The 19769-nt window shown below is 40.0% G+C and overlaps 1 protein-coding gene across 13 annotated transcripts in view; it reads right to left on the minus strand.

The window, feature by feature from the left end:
• DLG2 (discs large MAGUK scaffold protein 2) overlaps positions 1–19769 on the minus strand; it is a 995744-nt gene that overhangs the window by 528140 nt on the left and 447835 nt on the right. For all 13 annotated transcript variants that reach the window (XM_057396723.1, XM_057396722.1, XM_057396721.1 and 10 more), the window contains one exon: positions 7249–7410. In XM_057396723.1, coding sequence (XP_057252706.1) covers positions 7249–7410 — 162 coding nt within the window. The remainder of the gene's footprint in view (positions 1–7248; positions 7411–19769) is intronic.

Below are 19769 nucleotides of genomic sequence, written 5' to 3' on the forward strand. Positions count from 1 at the left end.
ACTACTTTTGCCACTTCTGTAAGAGCAAGAACAAGCACAGGCACATTTGTGTTTCCTTTGTCTCCTGATCCGATTGCGTTTTTATATTAAAACACACAGATCAGATACAGATCTATGATGTATGCTTATCTGCTGTTACAGTAAGAGACAAGAGAAAAGCAGCACATGATTAAACATGGAACAAGTGTTGTATCTTAATGAAGCAACCTACTGAATATGCAGTGGAATTCACTAACAGACTGACTGCAGTATGGGGCTTTGCTAATAACTGCATATTTAAAGGGGGGGGGGGGGGGGTGAGACAAGACAGACAACAACCCCCAAACACAAAGGCTAGGAAGCTACTAGGGCAGAGATCAAAAGTATTATTATAAGATCATTGCTTCTGACCTGAGCCACCCTGAGGCTAAAAAACGCTTCATGCAGATTAGCTATACTTATGAAGTGCAGTCAGTGCAAGCTAAGAAAAGGATGCAAGATTGAGTTTTAGATGGCTTGCCAATATGTCCATGCATACATTAATGTGTCCTCTATATAACCCCAATTAGTTTTGTAACTACAAGAGAAAACTTCAGACTTCTGTTACTGCCACAAACAAAACATCAGCCTCTCAGTCCTTCACTGCTCTTAAGAAGCTCTGAAATGCAGCGTCTTTGCTCTGGAAGAACAGCCTGTGCTATGGCACATCCTCAACCATTCGTCACAATTGAACAACAGGAGTCAAAGCAAATTCAGCCTTATCTTGTTCTCTTCCCTATCTGAACTTCACCTTTAGCATATGGTTCTTCCCAGTAATAAGAATTAACAATGTTCAGCAGTTCTGGAAAAATAAATGGGCTTTCTTATCACAGATGATTCCTCTATAAGCACTAGAAACTATATTTACACATGAGTATCAGGCACAGTAAGGCTGAAAGATGCAGCAACCTGCTTTTCCTGTAAATCTGGTTCCCTGGTATTTACAACAGCATGAGCAGAGGACTCCCCTGCAATTGCTCATTTAAAACAGGCCTGTTGAATATATTTCCTAATGATGTTTTGCAGCTCTGTGCAGCAATACCGCGAGTGATCCACTGCAACATCATGAGAGCTTCGGAGTTTGCTCTTTTTACAGTACCTGTGACTCGTGCATGACTTTGTATAAGCAGAGCAAAAGCAAGTCCAGAGGAAGGCCAAGAGGGTGATCAGGGGCTGGAGCACCTCCTGTATGAAGACAGGATAAGAAAGTTGGGGCTGTTCAGCCTGGAGAAGAGAAGGCTGCGTGGAGACCACATAGCAGCCTTGCAATATCTGAAGGGGGCCTATAAGGATGCTGGGGAGGGACTCGTTGTTAGGGACTATAGTGATAAGGCAAGCGGTAATGGGTTAAAACGTAAACAGAGGAAATTTAGGTTAGATATAAGGAAGGAGTTGTTTATTGTGAGGGTGGTGAGGTGCTGGAATGGGTTGCCCAAAGAAGTGGCAAATGCTTCATCCCTGGCAGTGTTCAAGGTCAGGTTGGACAGAGCCTTGGGCAGCAAAGTCTAGGCGAGGTGTCCCTGCCCATGGCAGGGGGGTTGGAACTGGATGATCTTAAGGTCCTTTCCAACCCAAGACATTCTATGATTCTATTCTAAATAGAATGTCCAGCAATAAAAATCCAGTCCAAAACTTTGCCAAATTTAAGGAACATAACACCAAAACCACAAAACTAGTATAGAACATTTTGCCCTTATTTGTCCAAATTGTCTTCAGAACATCATTTTTATTGAAGTCAATGTTAATGAAATAAATAGATCTTACCTAATCTATGTTTTTAGAAACAAAGAATTACTCTTTGTGACAGCTTCCAGGAAGCTCAGGCTAAGGCATTTTTCATGGATTAATTAATCATCCAGGCTCAGCTTCAGAGCCTCTTTCCCTGTCTCTGTTAATTTGCCACACAAGCACAGCAGCCACTGTCCTGAGGTCTGACTCATGCTTGCACACAGAAGGCTTCAGAGGTGACAAAAGGCTGTTTCATTAAAGACAGAAGAGGGTGTGCCAGACTCCAGGAGCCTTCACAGGCATGACCTTCCCTTGCCTAGGTGGATAAAAAGACAACTGATGGGTGTGCAGACACTCTATGCACCCACAGGGAGATGGGAGTTGGGAAAAAGATCTGGCTTGGAGTAGAAACAAAGCATCTTTTCCCCTCTAGATATAGAGAATCTCAAGTAGTGGGTAAGACAGGAACTTCTGCTGTCATCAAGCTAAAATAAGAAGTGGAATCAATGTGCTCTGGTGATGGAAGAAGCAAATCTTCTGAAAGCAATTTGCACAAATGTCAATTCATGTATAACCCTAACTTTGGAGGCCACTGAGCAAATGAATGTGCTCCACGTGGAGATGATTTCTCCTCTCTCCACTCACAAGTCATTCCACCAATCCCGACTTTCTGTGAGCTTTCAGCAACCCTGCTGAGCTCCAGGACAGTGCCCAGAGACAGAAAGCAAAGGAGGAAAATCCAGAGCAGCTCCTTCTCTCTTCTAGTGAGCAAGGCCAAAGATGTGGCAGCTGAAGTTTGTGCTTCTTTGTTTGAAAATATCCTAGGCTGAGATAACAATAGCTTACCTGGCTACTTGGTTTTGCACTGTCATTGATGCTTACGCTTAAACCTTGCATTAAATTAGGAAATTAGAAAGGAGATAGTTGGAATTGACTGACATTTAAAGCGTTCACGCAACCAAGAAGATGCAAGACCCTTACATGGACTTTTACCTAAAGGAAGCAGAATACATTCAAAAATTAATCTAATGCCACAAAACCACTAATAAGGTTCATTCAGGAGCCAGAGTTCTTTCATTTAATGAACACTGATTAGCTCTATTCTAGGAAGAAGGGAAAAAGAGAAGCATTTAATTTAGTGACAGAACTTGCAGAATTTTAGGCACAGTTGCGTTGTATTCAGATTTCTCAACAGACTAAAGATTCTAAAAAGGCATTTTTACTGAATTAGCGCTTTCTATGACATATCAGAAAAACCTCCATAGCATGTCACCGAAGCTTTACAGGCGCAGATCAAAGGATTCTAAGCTTACCGCACCATCTAGTGTCAAGCGGGGGAAAGCACAAGAACATGTTAAATGATCATTTCATTACACCGCATACGTTTTCCTTTAACAGAATAACAAAGCACAATCTCGATTCCTCCCTAAATTACAAAGAGCATCTATCATCTTAATTCGGAAACTTTTTCACAAAGCTCCTCGAAAGTTAGCTTGTTTCCCAAATCTCAATAGAGCTACATAATTGAAAACTTCATTTATAACTTTATAACTTCAGTACTCAAAGGTGCTGAAGATGCTGTCAAGTTTATTTTCTACAAACTCATCGGTAGATAAACCTTTAACAGAAGTTTTCAGCTTTCTAAAAATTAAAGAGTGTCCAAACCGAGTTGAGCGTACAGGAAATGCTACAGGATGGTAGAAAAGTGAAGTTAATGCAACAAAACTGTAAGTTACAAAAGTAAAAATCACAGTGAGAAGGGGGGGTCTACTTTTCAGTTCAACTGTTTTTATTGCTTTTCAGACGACAGTAATGAGCAATCTGGCTAGTACGCACTAGGTTTTAGGTACATGAAATATAACAAGGCATGTCTAACGTCAATGTGAACTCTTATTCACGTTCCCAAACAGTATTTATCCTAATCAGTATCCGAGTGTCTCAAAGAGACTTTCAGAGTGTCTAAGGATCAGATTTCTAATGACTCAGCACACAAAACTAGCATAAGGCTATTAAAGAATCCTTTTTATATTTTGGTATCTAAAAAAACCCTTCTGAAGTAACCGATAATGACGAGCTCCACTAGGATATTTCTGGACTACATCAAACCACATATATTGAAACATAAAATTATTGCCAAGCTCTTGAACAACTTGTACACAGCAACTTGATCTAAAATTTAAGATTCTTCTGTTCTTTACAGTGTGGACCATATCAGGCATTTTGAATCACACAGGTTAAAAAAAAAAACAACAAAAAAAACACAAAAACAATGGGCCAAATCCTTCCATCCTGACTGTTAGAAAATCTCTTAAGAATCCCTGGAACATTTTACTTGGAGATCTACACAGCGGTACAGACGGGTCTATGGCCTCTCCGTGTGAACTTCAACCATCCACAAACCCTTTAACTGTAATGGTGCAAGGCTGCGCTCAAGCTGTTGAGCTGGATTAAGATATAAACCAAGATGCCCACTGGAAACTTGGGAGCAGAGGCAGGGCAATGGTACCAAGTATTCTATCTGTATAGACAAGGCGTAACTCCTATGACTTCCAGACATGGCCAGTTCTGGGGGATGGAACCAGAAGACCTACAACCCTAAAGGGTAGTTTTAGGATTGCATGATCTTTGCAGATTTCTTTCTAAATGAACACAAAGGTATGGAGACAAGCAATTCTTTCCTCTGCCAAACTCAAGTTACTTCAGAAAAGTGATGCGATTAAGATGGATATGTGGCTTGGCCTTGGGATAAGGCTTCAGTTCCAAAACATCTTAACCGATTACTTTTATGCACAAGCATTTTTCTTTTATGATACTAATTCAAGCAAAAATATTAGGCAAAATGATCCTGTCATCAGGTCATTGTGCTGCCACTAAACACAAAAAACTGCCTCAAAACCTCTTTTGAGAGGTGCACCCTGATGCTGCAGACCCCACAGTGAACTTCAGGCAATGAAATTCAGGCAGGCAGTGACTTAACCCCACTCAGCCAGGCAGCCACCCCCTGCTCATGGAGCATACTGCCAGCTGGGTGGCTGGTCAGACAGTCCTAGTGACACACAGAGGGTGATGTGGTCCCTCTCTTGGTACAAGCAAGCTTGTGAGACTTTCATTTACAGGCATTTTCCATTCACACCAAGTTCTTTGACCTGTATTCAGAAAACTGGGCCAGAACAAGTCAACCTTTCCAATGCAAACAGCTCTCAGTGGAACTTCCCCAACAGCTTTATCCCACTGCACTTGCCAGTTTCTCCTCACTTCTAAGAAGCTGGCAGGCTGTATTTGTACCCTGGCATTTGTTATATCCCCTCAAAGCAGGATTCCAGCAGCTTCACCTCTCATGCAAGGCAACAAAATATTTAAATAGCAGGCATATTTATCCAGCCAATCTTTGAAAAAAATAGTATTTTATGTTTCCCTAGGAAGGCATGCTATGGGTTGAGAAGCAGTATACCTCAGATTTATCTATTATTCATTGCAGCCATGGTTACACAATACTGCCAAGAAGACTGCTGAATGGTTAATGGTATTTGACTATAGGATAGGAAGTCTATAATTCAAGACAATGACCATTTTTGATTGATTGGATTTCGGTGAGTTTGGAGACTATTCTTCAACTATGTGGAAATCTCCATGACAATACCTTTCCAAACAGGTATTTCAGTCAATTCCCAGAAACAAGTAAACGCAAAGCCAGTATTTTATATAGGAAGGGTATATTACAGTGCCATGAGCATTAGAAGAAGGTTTATTCCAGCCTCCTGAGATCATTCTCTACCAAAGGTTAAAAATACAGGACACACTCTCCAGGAGAAAGCAAGCAGAAACTTCAAAGATACCAAGTCAAAGACAGAAATCCTCAGCCTGAGGACAGAACTTGCAGAAGATACAAATTTCCAAGAGGAAATACTGTATAGCTCCTCTTCTCCCTTCACTTCAGGAAACAGCAAACAAGAACTCTCTCCTGTGACAAGAGCAATTTAGAGTGGGAGCAGTTTTAAGGCAACTGTAGACGTCTGGGGATACCCTTTACATCACTTCACAATAAGCTTATTATTATTGCTACATTATCAGCTTGGATCATGCAGCCTTACTTGAAACTCTCCAAATGTGAAGAAAATTACCTAGTTTCACGCTTTCATGAATAAGAAGCACCACTATAATCTTAATACTCAAGAACCTCTAGAAGAACAGGGACATTTCCCTTCCAGGCAAGGGATTGTTCTACCTGTGACTGCCCCCTGAGGTTCCACAGAGGAGGTAATCCCATCCAAATAACTAAATCAATCTACTCCAGTGTAAGAAGATATATCACTGCTTGATACCACTGGCCTCTGCAGTACAAATTACATAAGCAACCCAGAAAGCTGTTAAAGCATGCTAATACATGAAGAGACAAACAACATACAAACTACACACAGGAACAACAAGTACAGAGGGCAAAGACTAATTCGCATGACTATCCCATGAAGGCTCAATGAAGACCAGCTGCATCCATATCAATCTTTAACAAATACTTCATTTCACTTTTAACTACACTGTAACCACTCTATTAGGCAAGCAATACCCATTTCATAGATTTTGAGCACCAGAAGAGCAAAGCCCATCTGCCTTGCTTGCAGCTTAGTTGCCAGAATGAAACCCTTACCCAGAATATCATCACCTCTAGGGAAAACATTCATTTTTTTCTCCTTGCCAGACCCAATAGAAAATAAATTAGGAAACCCATCATGCTCATCATCACCTATGCTTGTTTCATTAGAGAAGATTTAAGAAATTCTCCAAGTTATTGCAGTCTTATTAAAGTGCACATGTAATTGTCAGGAATGGATTTCCTTTTGGTTAATGTGCAAGTTCACCATGAAGATAAGCATTTTTCACCCAGCAAGATATATCAGAGGACACCAGCCACACATACAGAAAGCCTTCTATATTCTATAGATAGCTGCCTTAGGGTAACACAGAGATGCCTCTGCATCACTCCAAATTGCAACGAAACCCACAGAAAACAGCAAACACTTGAGTACATGAATAACAGCAAATGAGCTCCCTTTTCAGGCATAACTTATCACTTTGATATAGCTTTTGGAGAGATTCAAAACCCAGGATTCCTTTAGACATTGACACTCACAGTAACTTTTTTTTCAATTTCTGCAGAAGGGCAATCAGGAAGGGAAGTCTACCATCCCAAAATCACTGTGATATTGAGGCCAAGAACCTCAATTATTCCTTTCTCAACGTCGGAGAAAACAGGCTAACTTGCAGGAAATGCTCAATTTCTTACTTAAGCAAAAAGCTCATACCTCAAAACAAAACTTTGCCAACTAAACCATCACTTGTTACACTACAGTGAGCCATAAGAACCCATCACAGGACGATCAGTCTCCAATAACACCTTTCACAAACCAACTTGTTTGTTCACATAACAAAATAAGCTTCCCAAGTATTTCATGCTACATGTTTTCTTGTATTTGAGGTCCAAAGCCACAGTGAATGTGATCCTACCTTCAAAGGAGAAATGTGCGACTGTAAGACATATCCATGGACATTCTCGATTTGAGATAAGTTCTTCTCTGACACATGAACCAGCTCTGGACCTCTCACTTCATGGGTTAATCGAGGCAAAGTATGATCATGTGGAGCATCCTCATCTTGATAACGATATTTCTAGAGAAAAGAGAGCAAAGAAGAACAAATTAGCTTTAAGGAAGCAATGGATATGTATTCAAGTAAATATGGGATAACAAATGAAGTGTAAGACATGAGTCAATATAATACTTGGATTTCCTAATCTGTTCTGGAAAAAAATACCTCATTCTTAACATTTCATCAGAGAAAAATATGGTATACCATACTGATTCACAAAACTTCCACCAAATAGACATCTGAAACAACATACTGGAAAGGGTTGACAATGAAGATATTTTTATCAGCTGAGCTGTAGTGTCAGTTCATATTTCACACCCCCAACATTAATAACTGCACTTCTACAGCCTTTCTGCCCAAAGTATTTGAGTCATTTTCCATTTAGCCCCATGCGTCCTGACGCTGGAGAGCTCACATGCACTTCCACAGAGCCACACTCGAGCAGAAAATTACTCTTCAGTAAACATTTCTCCTTACCCTGAACACTAATCAGCATGTGAGGTGTTACAGCTCTGTGCTCCATGAAGATGCAACATGGCAAAGAGGAAGCAGAAGCCTGTCCAAGATCCAAAACAAACTTGATGACAACAAGAAAAATAACCCTAAAAACTAAATTAAATTGCCAGAACTGTCCTTCATCTTGAATCCTTTTTAAAATGGCACCAGCCATGTGGATGATGGGCCCAGCTGTGTCTTGTAGTAGGGCCGTTAGGGCGAACCAGAACCAGCTGTGTCTGGTAGGGGCAGTCCTGACCTCTGCTTATAGAGGTGCCTGCAACCCCCCATTGCCAAAGCCTTGCTTTTTACACTTAATGCACATAGACACTGTTGTTCTGAAGACTATCAAGCAAACTCACATGACCTAATCCATTTATGGGGGATGTTGAGATGTTACAGGAGAGAGCAGGAGGACGAGAGCGGAGTGTAAACTGGGAGGAGACATAGGTCTTTGACAATGAGTGGGAGAGAGTCTCGTAAACACAATTTTCAGCTGACAGGTATGTGCTAAAATATTGCAATGAGGAAAATCAAAGACTAAAGAAAAGACAAAATCAAAGCTTTGTCATAGAATCATTTAAGTTGGAAAAGAACTTTAAGATCAAGTCCAGCTGTTAAGCTGGCACTGCCAAGTCCACCACTAAACCATGTCCCCAAGTGCCACTTCTACAAGCCTTTTAAATATCTCCAGGGGTGGTCACTCCACCACTTCCATGGGCAGCTTGTACCAGCGATTGACAACCCTTTCAGTGAAGAAATTTATCCTAATATCCAATCTTAACCTACCCTGGTGCATGCTGAGGCCATTTCTTCTCATCCTACCACTTGTTGCTTGGGAGACAAGAGCAACCTCCACTTCCCTAAGACCTCATTTCAGGCAGTCATAGAGAGCGATAAGGTCCCCTCTGAGCCTCCTTTTCTCCAGGCTGAACATACCCAATTCCCTCAGCTGTTCCTCATCACATTTGGGCTCCAGACCCTTTACCAGCTCCATTGCTCCTCTCTGGCCCTGCTCCAGCACCTCAATGTCTCTCTTGCAGTGAGGGGCTGAGAACTGAGCACAGAATTCAAGGTGTGGCCTCACCGGTGCCACTACAGAGGGACACTCACTGCCCTGGTCCTTCTGGCCACATTTCCAATACAAATATTATACTATATATTATAGAATCACAGAATGTTTGGGTTGGAAGGGACCTTAAAGCTCATCCAGTTCCAACCCCTGTCCCTGGCCTTGAACACTGCCAGGGATGGGGCAGCCACAGCTTCTCTGGGCACCCTGTGCCAGCGCCTCAGCACCCTCACAGGGAAGAACTTCTGCCTAATGTCTAATGCAGGCCCCTTTAGGCACTGGAAGCTGTTCTAAGGTCTCCCCAGGGCCTTCTCTTCTCCAGACTGAACAACTCCAAAACCTCAGTCTGCCTTCATAAGAGAGGTGCTCCTGGCATCTGACAATCAATATATATCATATATATATATTTACACTATTCTGTCCAGATCATTCATGCAGCTTTGCAGCACAAGAAGCCATCTAAGGTGGCGTGGAAGAGAGAATATCTTTTGGACCATCAGTAAGTTCTTTCCCCATCACAGGACTGCAAAGTTGCTGTTGCATGAAAGCCAAGGCCCAGAGGAAATTGATTCATCCCGAGCCATTTGCTCCCAGAAAGCAGAACCCTTGCATGGATCGCCACTGGTAGACTTTCCTATGAAAACCTATGCTATATTTAATTATAAAATTGAAATCGATCACTTGGTCCAATAACTGCACATTCCCAAGACAAATTCAATAATATCTGTGTTTATGTGCCATAAACTGGGAAGTTCACAGAACAGATTTCCACTTTTCCATTTGCCTTTGTGTCCCTCCTATCCCAAGTCCAGCCTTCCTGTTCTTCACAAAGTATGAGCCTAGAGAATTTCTGGGTCAATCCTGTTATGTGTTTGCCTCATGTTCTTAGCACCAAACCCATTGATTTTCATGCATCTTTCCTCCCACAGCATCTCTTCACTGAAATGCTCTCAGCTGTGAACCAAAACAGCTTGACACAGTAAAAAACTAATGGTAAGACTGAAAATACCAAACCGTAATCAAGACTCTCCTGCAGAAACGCCTCATTTGTTTCCATTGCTCTGACCTGATGGAGTCCTGGAAGTGTCTTTGAACTTACCCCATTCCCTAGAAACCAGAGTTTTCTCTAAGGGTTAATTCAAATTTCAGGAGGGAAAAGCATGATTGCAAGGAAATGCTTTTCTTCATTTGACAAAAGAACAGGTGGATGTCTGATGATAATTAAATTACAAATCAGTGCCTGCTGCTGACAGGGTATTGTACGCTGCCAACTAGCATCAGATATTTAAAATCCTCTGTAATTACCTATAATGGGGGAGTGGAGTGTGCTGCTGGGAATTTTTAATGTGAACGTGCCTTTTCATAAGAGATCATTCTCCCTACAAAGTGAGATCATTGCAGCATCACTGCTCCTTGCATCATACTATTTAAAGTAGCGTTTCTAAGGCTGTGTTTGCCAAAGAGGTGTCAGATCAACAGGACTGAAGATATAAATCAGTTAGAAGGTAGTGGTCAAAAGCCTTAAATTTCCACAAAGCCAGCTGTCAAGGAAAAGAAAAAAAAGAAAAAAAAATTAAAATAAAATACATTAAAAAAGTTACAATGCAAGTGACAATAGCCAGACTGCTGCACCTGTATGGAGATATGGATGTTCTTACAACCTGCCTTTGACAGATTGTCAGTGAATTAAGGTAGTTGGGCATTTGTCGTTTGATTTTGGGCCAAAAAGAAATATTTTTTTGTAAAAATCCTCAGTATTTCTTTGCTGTTACCATCGGTTTGCTTTGCATAAAATGCAAACAGCATTTTATTTTAGATCAACTCAAGCTGACCTGTGCCCTAAGCTGCTGAATGTGGTCCTGCTAGAGTTGCCATTCAAAAGCACATATCCCTGTTGTCTAAGTGGGTTTTTGGCTGGACCACACTGCAATACATCACACATTACTTCTGCTTTCCATAGGACTGCTGTGAAAGGATGGAAGAAAGTGTATTAAAGAATTCACAAGGCTCTACAACAACCTCTGAAATAAGAGCAGCCAATGAATCCTGGTCCTAAAGAGGATCTTAACCTACAAGAAGACACCCTGACATGTGCAAAAGACACAGAGGCAAAAAAGTGATGTTGCTTTTCAGTCAGTTCGAGCTTTATAATAGGTAGAGGTGACAGATATTAATGGTGGGGAAAAAAGGTACCACCCCATACTATGGTAGCCTATTCATGAGTGGATCCTGATCGCAGTGTCTCTTCAAAGCCAGAGTTGAAAATACTCTGGCTAGCATAGTATGTTTCTCAAAGGAAACAAAAGCAATACTTAGCTGTTACACATCAGCATTTCAAGTCTCAAATACTGTCTGCTTTATGGTCCTTCTATGTCCTTTATGGCCTTTTCCCTTGATGCAGGATTTGAGGTGCTTTGCAAATCCCATGAAGATCAGCACCACTGCTAGTCATTTGCTCCAACCTTGACATGGGAGCTGCCTCTGAACAGGTTTAACACCATCCCCCTTTGGCACCATGTTAGGTCTAGAATTCAATACACTGGATTTGTTCACAGTATTAGCAACAGGCAAAAACTAAAACCATAATAGACTTGGACAAAAGTTTAATCTGCAAAGTTTCATTAAAAATGTTAGTGTCCTCTTGCCTTATTTTTGTGCTCAGTTTTTTCAGCGGTCTTCAATGTGTTCAATTTTACTGGTGCTGCTCTCCAAAGGCAGCAAATCTCAATGTCATACAGATGAGTATCTTGAGAAAACAAACTTTACAATTTGCACACACAAGTCATTGGGCATTCATCCAAACATGAGTAGAAATAATGTTAGTCATCCAACTGATTGCAAATGAGCAACACAGCTTGAATTCTGAATATTTGCAATCAATCCATAGAGTAAAAAGAGAAAAAAAAAATAAACCTCTTCTCATTATATAAAATGGAAGAAATCACAATCTGCTTGCCAAGACTGTGGAAGTAGATTAGGAAGCTTAAATCATTGAATAATTATACTTATTGTGAATGACTTGCTCTTTTGCTTATCAAGTAGATTTCTAACAAGCTTGTCACTATATCACAGCACTACCTTTCATCCAAGAAGCCCAAAGAGCTTTACAAGTGGCAGTCAAGTCTGATAACATCCTGTTGAAAAAAAGTATGTGCATCATCTAAAGGTGGCTAAAATTAGGCACAGAAATACAACAACTTGCTCAAGGTCACAGAGAGAATCACTTAATTAAGCAGTGGCAGAACTTTGTGAGGCTTTTCAGCCTGCTCTTCTCAGCCTGTAGTGCAACTACACTGACTTTAACAGTAATAATAATTAATATTATTTAAATGTAAGGTTGTAGGTTAGTTCCTGACTTTGTAATTTTTTTTTTCCCCAAAAGAAATGTTCCAGGAGACAGCAGACTTTCTAAGGTCAAGAATTAGGCTTTTCTTTGTGTCACTGTAATAGCTAGCAGTGCTTTTTGTAATTTATATTGTGCTATCTCTGAGAAACATGCAGTGACTTTTAGGAAACAAGAGGTATCCTGTAAGAACCAAATTGTTTCCCAGAAGGAACACTATCGGTGCTGAATACCGAGAATTTATATAGCTTTTCCATTCCAAACAATAAGAAGTTTCAGAAGGCAAAAATAGAAGGCAAAGCTGTGATTTCTTCTCTCATTTTACTGAAATCAGACAGTTTTTGCCCACAGGTATGTCTACTGAAAAATAAATGCTAGTGCAATACATTGGAACAAATATGTTTTTCATTATTATCCTCATCTGGTTTTGGAAACCCTAAACAATTTACTTTTCATGATGAAAGAGTAGTGAAATGGACATTAGCCAAAGTACCTCTCCCTTGTATTAGCTGAACGTAATTACACCTTTCGCTCACAAGATGGCACAAAAACCATCGAGTTAAGGCATTTTCTAACTGAGCTATGTAGTGTTGCAGGAAAAACGAAGTAGCTATGCAATGTCATAAAACTTCAAATGATTTTTGCTTCTAACTGACCTGGTACCACGTTATTAACAAAAGATGGGAATCTTTTACATTAAGTACATATAAACAGGTAATGGTCATCCGCAAAGCTGGCAGCTAGAGGAAACTTTTAACAGTTCATACAAGCATCAGGAATTACAAACAAGTAGGAATCTATTGGTTTCTGCAGGCTTTAGCATGAACAAAAACATTATGTATTGACAAGATTGAGACTAGCCCAGAATGCTGCATTCCACAAGGAATTCTAAATCCTAATTAAAACCGCCTGCATGCAAATCTGTACCAGGAGGTATTCAGCTCCATATGCTGTATCACATTTTGGACCTGCTAACAGCATTGGTTTAGCCCTCTGGAGGTTGCTGCTTGCTATCCAATAATTTAAAATAGATTTTCAACTCCAAGTACCAGTATAAAAAAAGACACCCTAAGAGGGCGGCTTTGCTTATATTAAATGGTGAATGTGGCTGCAGACTGTAAATATCAGTAGCTTCAAAAAATACCCCAACAAGTCCAGCTAATACTGATTGTTTATCTAAGAGGAGCAAAGGAAAGATGGGGGTGAAACCATGCAATTTATAAGCATTAGGCTGCAGCCACCTCTCTACCCTCTTGTCCTGCAATAACATCACCTACAAACTCCCTTTTATAGTTTTCAATATTTCCATTCAAAAGATGGTTTTTTTCCTGATATTTCCATGTTTCCACGAAAACTATAGAAGTCTTCATGCCTCATTAGCTCCTATCTTCACACCTCCTTTCCCTCTGCAGCCCTTGATGCCCCAAGTCCCCACCACTCCCATTCCCTGATCCCTCCAATCCTGCTGCCTCGCATGGAAGCACTGAGCATCACAAATTCTCCTTTTCCACCCCTTGCCTGAAGGAGTGAAAACAGATTCTGTCACGGGGCGGATGTGCTGAGGTTACTACTGAGCATTTGGAGAGACAGAGCTGGCAAATGCCAGTTACCCTGTCGCACCTTCCCTGCCAATAAGCCTGCAGTAGGAAAGCAGCACAGCAAAACAAACACCCTGGTTTTGTATCAGAAGATTAAAAAGTAATCATGTAATGTAATGAATAAATAATATGTTATTGTTGTCTGAAACAGATGATATCAAGAAACAAACACAAACCACTGTTATCTGTACCCAAAATACAGACTTTGATTTAGTCCAGGTTTGATCACCAGACGGCACAGCAGGCCAGTTGTGTTTTGCACCTGAAACCGTCTTCCCAGTCTTCAGTCTTGGATGCCCTACTTCATTGAGTTTATATGAAATGTAGGACCCCTCTTCCTAGTTCACAGTACTAGTGACTTCTTTGCAGTTATCTAACTACAGCAAAAAAATGTGTAAGTGATTTGTATCCATCAGTTTTGCATCTAACTACTGATTTAAAGCTATAACTTTGTATTATCATTACATTATTTCCCAATGCCCTTCTGAGAATCAGTGATTAGGATAGCACCTAACGAGTTACTCCAGAGGACAACCAAAATTTTCCCCTAACTCATAGACCTCATGGAGCTTGAGTAGATGAAGTTGTGGGCTTTTTGTATGCTCAAGCCTGCCCCGTTTCATAATCCTAGTTTGGGACACCAGGCAGTGTTAGCGCCCTGTCATGGTCACTGTGTAGAGCCCACAGACTGAAGGGATGCTGTGAGACTGTGCTAATTCCAGTGTTAATTATGCTTCCCCAAAAGGTCCCACTGAAGGGAATCCCTGGAGAGGGATAGTCTCTAGAGCTGAAGCCTTTCCCACAATGCCCATGAGTTCACCTTATGTCCAAGTATCCCCTTTGTGCAGTCCTGTTCTTCCATCCTGCTCCTTGTACTGATCCTTCACTGATCAAGGTTAGAGTTGTTGTACAGGTGAGTCTGAAGCTGAATTATGCCCTTATGGAGCTCCCAGCCTTCAAAAATAGGTGCATTAGCACCTACTCAGCAGAGTAATTCCTTGAGACAACATTACCAATAAGAAAAAGATCAAAATGCTCCCCCGAGTTCTCTCCTTTCTTGGATACATACATAATCCAATACAGGGATCTTTTCCTGCCAGTGCTAAAGAAAGCCAAGGGATCTCTAATGTGTAATGGCAAATGCAAGGAAGTCTGACTTGAGATTTCTTCAGGAAAGAGAGGGAATAGAAAAATCATCAAAGCAGGAATCAGAGCAAATGTGGATAAAGACCAAAGCTCAGGTGGTAAAAACAGAAAAGGCAAAGAACTTCAGCATCTGCAAGCTCTGGTGCTCAAAACTACTTGTGAAACTGCTGGAAAAAGCATTTGTCTTAAAACCAGCAGTAAGTGGTGTTACCCAGAGGTCACACAGTCCTCTTTCCCATGAGTGTTCTCGTTGACACCCTTGCTTTTCCTGCAATCCCACATCTAAATGAAACGAGGAAAACTAAACTCTCTATGTCTTAAATTAGGACTCAATTCACGTTTGAAAGGTAAATCTTCTTAGTAAAGTGCTCAGCAGTCAAGGAAGGATGATTTCCTGATGAACCCCATCACATTCACTGTGCAGGCAGAGCAGCTCTTTGGGAATTAATTGTGTATTGAAGGACACAGGAATTGTGTGTCTGTGGGATTCCAGTATCATTTCTTACAGAAATTAGACAATTCTGGACAAAGGCTACATGAGGCAAAAGGATGCCCTCAGGCTAAGACTGACGAATGCTGTTGCAGATAACCTTCTGTTCTTGCTTTTGTCACAGATGTCTCATGCTACACTATGCGTTTCACAAAACCTGACTTTCCACAGGTGTAGAACTGAGATAGTCCTCACTTTGCATAGTCTTGGTGGACACAAATGGCCAGGTTTTCCAGAAGTGCTGAGCATCAGCAGCTTCAGCTGAAATCAGGGGGAGCTGGGCTTTGTACATTAAAAATGCAGTGGAATCCTGTGCCCTCCAAGAAGTCAGTCTAAGGTGGAATTGGCATCAGCTGACATTGGCCACCTAAACCCAAAACTTCTGGTTTAAGCAGGTCAACCAGGTTCTCTTGCAAATAACTGGAATATCACAATATAATTATTATTTATATAATATATATATTTATCAAAGAACTGCTCACTCAAGGCAATTTTCTCTCCTTTTTTTTTCTAGCTTCAACTGAAGACAGTTTAGGATTTAAGCATTTTGAATGAGATGAAGTTCATTCTTGATATTGCAAACTGGACACAAAAGCATGTTGATTTATTTGACCTTAATTCTTTTGTTAAATTAATAAAAGTTCTAATCGCGCAAGTGAAAATTATTGTGAAAATAAATCCATTAATTTTAATGGCATGATTGGATATTGTCATCAGGCTCAGTATAACAGTAAAACAAAAAATGAATAATTCTGGAAATGGAGTACAGTTTGGACTGCATGCATTAAATAATGCATGCAGACATATGCTGAATGTAAAATGCCATAAGAAATACCACTCCATGTAACTGAAAGAAACAGAGGGGCTGTGAAAACAAAAATATGTGTAATTACAAATATATTTGAGTTATATTATACTACATTATAATATATGGCTACAGAGGGCCTGCAATAAAATTGCTTAGACCGTTTTAATTCTTGCATTTCCTAAATCTGAGTGGTTAACTTTATAACCCTGCCATCCCATAACTGTTCTTTGAACACAACGTATACACGTATAAGAAAGCCTCATAAACTTTAATAGCATTCCTGCTTCTTTTACTGTGAAGAAGGAATAGAGATAAGTATTGAATTTTTCAGCATTTGTGGAAAAACGGCTCATCTTAAATGAAAATACAAATGTTCTGCGTGCAAAAACCTGAAAAATAATCTTGCTGTTGTCACGCTGAAGAACCCAGACCATTAGTTCTGAAGATAACATTCTTTTTGTACCAAACCAATTTTTGTTGGTGGTGAAAAAGTTATTTCAAGTCTCAAACATCTGCTGGCTTTATCAGTCTCCCCTTGCAAAAACTATAATGTTTTAACAACACCACAATGGATTTAGCACAACTAGGTGTTGAACGGGTCAGTGAAACACGTTTGTGTCAGGAAAATTTGCATGTTTGACATCTATTGAGAGTGGATTTCAGCATTTCTAAAGCAGGGCACTTACTGAAAAAGCAGCTTTGGACCTTTGGGTCTTAATCCTTCTACAGCCTTTCTGTACAGCATAATTGCAGCAAAATAATCTGTGTTTTCAGGTACTTCAATAAAGCCCTGGTTATGGCACAAGCAGACAGAGTAGCTGTCGTTATAAACTGAATATGGAGAAGCATCAAGCTGTTACAGGAATTACTTTACTGAGGCTATCATCAAAATCAGTATTTCCTCCTTTCCACCTGTCCACAATCAGCCTTATTCTGAACCAAGGAGTTTATGGTTCTAGGGGAAGCTCCTTCAGGTCTCTGATCTTATCGCAATACATCAAAGTAAAACAACTCCCAGGCTAGAAGCTGGGCAGGAGGAGAATATCCCATTAAAATGCACTACCTGCAGGTATACTGAGTTTATGTAATAGGAAAACCTCGGGCTTACATCCTTTGAGTCCACAGAGGGAGTGAATCCACCCCTCCTTAAGCCATATCTTACCTGAAATGAAGAGGGAATGGCTTATCAACGTCTCCATTTATTCCATTTAAAAATAAACTAACAGAAGTTGTACACCTCCATTTTCTCAAGAGCCAAGCACAGCCTTTCTTAGATCTTAAAGTCCCATAGGGCTTAGCCCGAACCAAGGCAATGAATGGGTCATGGTGAATAGAACTGCAGGTAACTAGCAAAATTGCTTGAAACAAAGGGGTATATGCACAGTTTTCTACTATCTGTAGAACTCCTTTTAGAACCAGGCACCTAAAAATTGCTCTTTTCTTATTTGAACAGGTAAGAATTTGTCACATTTGAACTTCAATGTGGAATTCAGCCAATAATTGTTGGATGGAGAGGGTGATTCTCTGTTGGGGCTTCTGCAATTTTGGGATCTCCTTCCACAGTCATATTGTAAGAATAGGCATATTTTTTTAATTTGGAATTGATCTTAGCACTCAGTTTTGAAATATGTTAACTGAGCTCCCAGTCTCTGCAAATATAAGCTAGACGCCATGCCCAAATGATCAGGCATTTGGTTTTTGTCATGTTATATGTAGGTCTGGCAGGGTTAGCAATGTCTGAAAAGTTCTTAGGAGCTGAAAAATGCCATAAAAATTCAAATGTATATTACATGGCAGAGAAGCCTCTCTGGAAACCAGACAGTGATTTAGATGGAAATTTAATACCAGCCCATTTGATTTTCTAGAAAATCAAAATTCTACATTTCTTAACCTGAATACCTCAAACATTATTGCTTTTGAAAGCTACTGCTTGACTGTTCTGTTGGATATATCTGTCTCATGGTTGTGTCTGCCTGTCTTTGTGATGAATTCTGCAGTATTTTGCTCTTTTCTTCTTGAGGTTTTTTGGTAGCTATTATATTTGTAGAAAGCAGGGGAAAACAAAAGGGAAGTTTGAATCTTTAGAAGCTAGTAAAGTTCTTCCTGAAGCAATAACAAATTTCTTGTAGACACATTACCAGCGGTCGAAGCCACGCTTCTTGCAATAATGTAAGCTTAATTAAAAGGTTAAATCCCTACTGTGGTCACTAAGAATTCCTGTTTGAATAAATCTAGATATTGTAACAAAGTTTTTTCGATTTCTTTACATTCTTGACTGAGGGAAGTTAATGCCTTGTACAAAATATCATGAAGAAAATAAAATCTAAATTCCTTTGGTCTTAATGACTAGCCTTCAGGAAGGCTACAGAGATGACTGTCAGCTGAATAACAATGTCATGGTACATTTTCTATTGTTCTTAATTATTAGAAAATGAGGACAAAGCAAAACCCATCCTGGTTAAAATTAGATGCAGCCCAGATCATAAGGCAATCATGAGACACTGTTAACTTTGAAATGAAAGACATTATTATGAAATGATACACAGAACAAAACTCACAGACAATCTCAAGCAAATAGCTTGGTCTAGACACAGCAGTTTTATTATTAGGCGGAGAGGGTTTTTTAAGTCCTGACCCAACAAATGGATTGATTGATTATATAAATAAATATTTTCCAGAGTTTTTTATGTGTAGTAGGCCAAATCCTCAGCTCAGCAACATCCAGCTGGGAATATGGCCTATTTAGAGCCATTTGATTATTCATTTTCTGTCTTTTTTAGTACTTGATAAAGTGCTAGATGGATAGCCAAAGACCTACATCGCTGCATGTTTTCTGATGCAGTAGCAACGTAAAGTCCCCAAAATAAAGGTTCTTTTGTAAAAAATAAAAACCCACTTCTTTTTCCCTTCATAAACCACCTTTACAAGAGCAGACAAGTCACTAGTGCCGCATTTTCTCTCAATCCTGTGCTACTCAGCTGATAATACCAACAAGGAAAACAATTTATTGAGTCTGGAGCTGTGGTTTTCTGCTGAGGAAAGGAAATGTTCTTTGGGAACCAAACTGAGAGCTACAGCTTATTTTTATGTTGACAATGAGAAAGTGAGCATGATTTTAACTTGTCATTGACCTTTGCTGCAGTTGGATCACTGATCTAAAAGTCAGTGGCTATATATATAACATTATTCACATCAAACTATCATGTATAGTGTGGGAAAAACACATTTTACTATTTATAAAACATCTCTGCATGAGCAAAATTCTGCAAACATTAATCACAACTGTGTGAATGATTATTGACACCAAGGAAAATGCTCTTTTGTGAGTGATTCATCTCATCTCTGCTGCTCAGGAAAGGGTGGACTGCCCTTTAATGGTGTCATATGCTTGACAGTAACTACCCAAAACCTGAGATATTGGCACAGAT

The sequence above is a fragment of the Pezoporus wallicus genome, unplaced genomic scaffold (assembly GCF_028554395.1).
Source record: "Pezoporus wallicus isolate ANWC-B61680 ecotype Strahan unplaced genomic scaffold, APGP_CSIRO_Pwel_v1 contig_13458, whole genome shotgun sequence".
NCBI classification, from domain to species: domain Eukaryota; kingdom Metazoa; phylum Chordata; class Aves; order Psittaciformes; family Psittacidae; genus Pezoporus; species Pezoporus wallicus.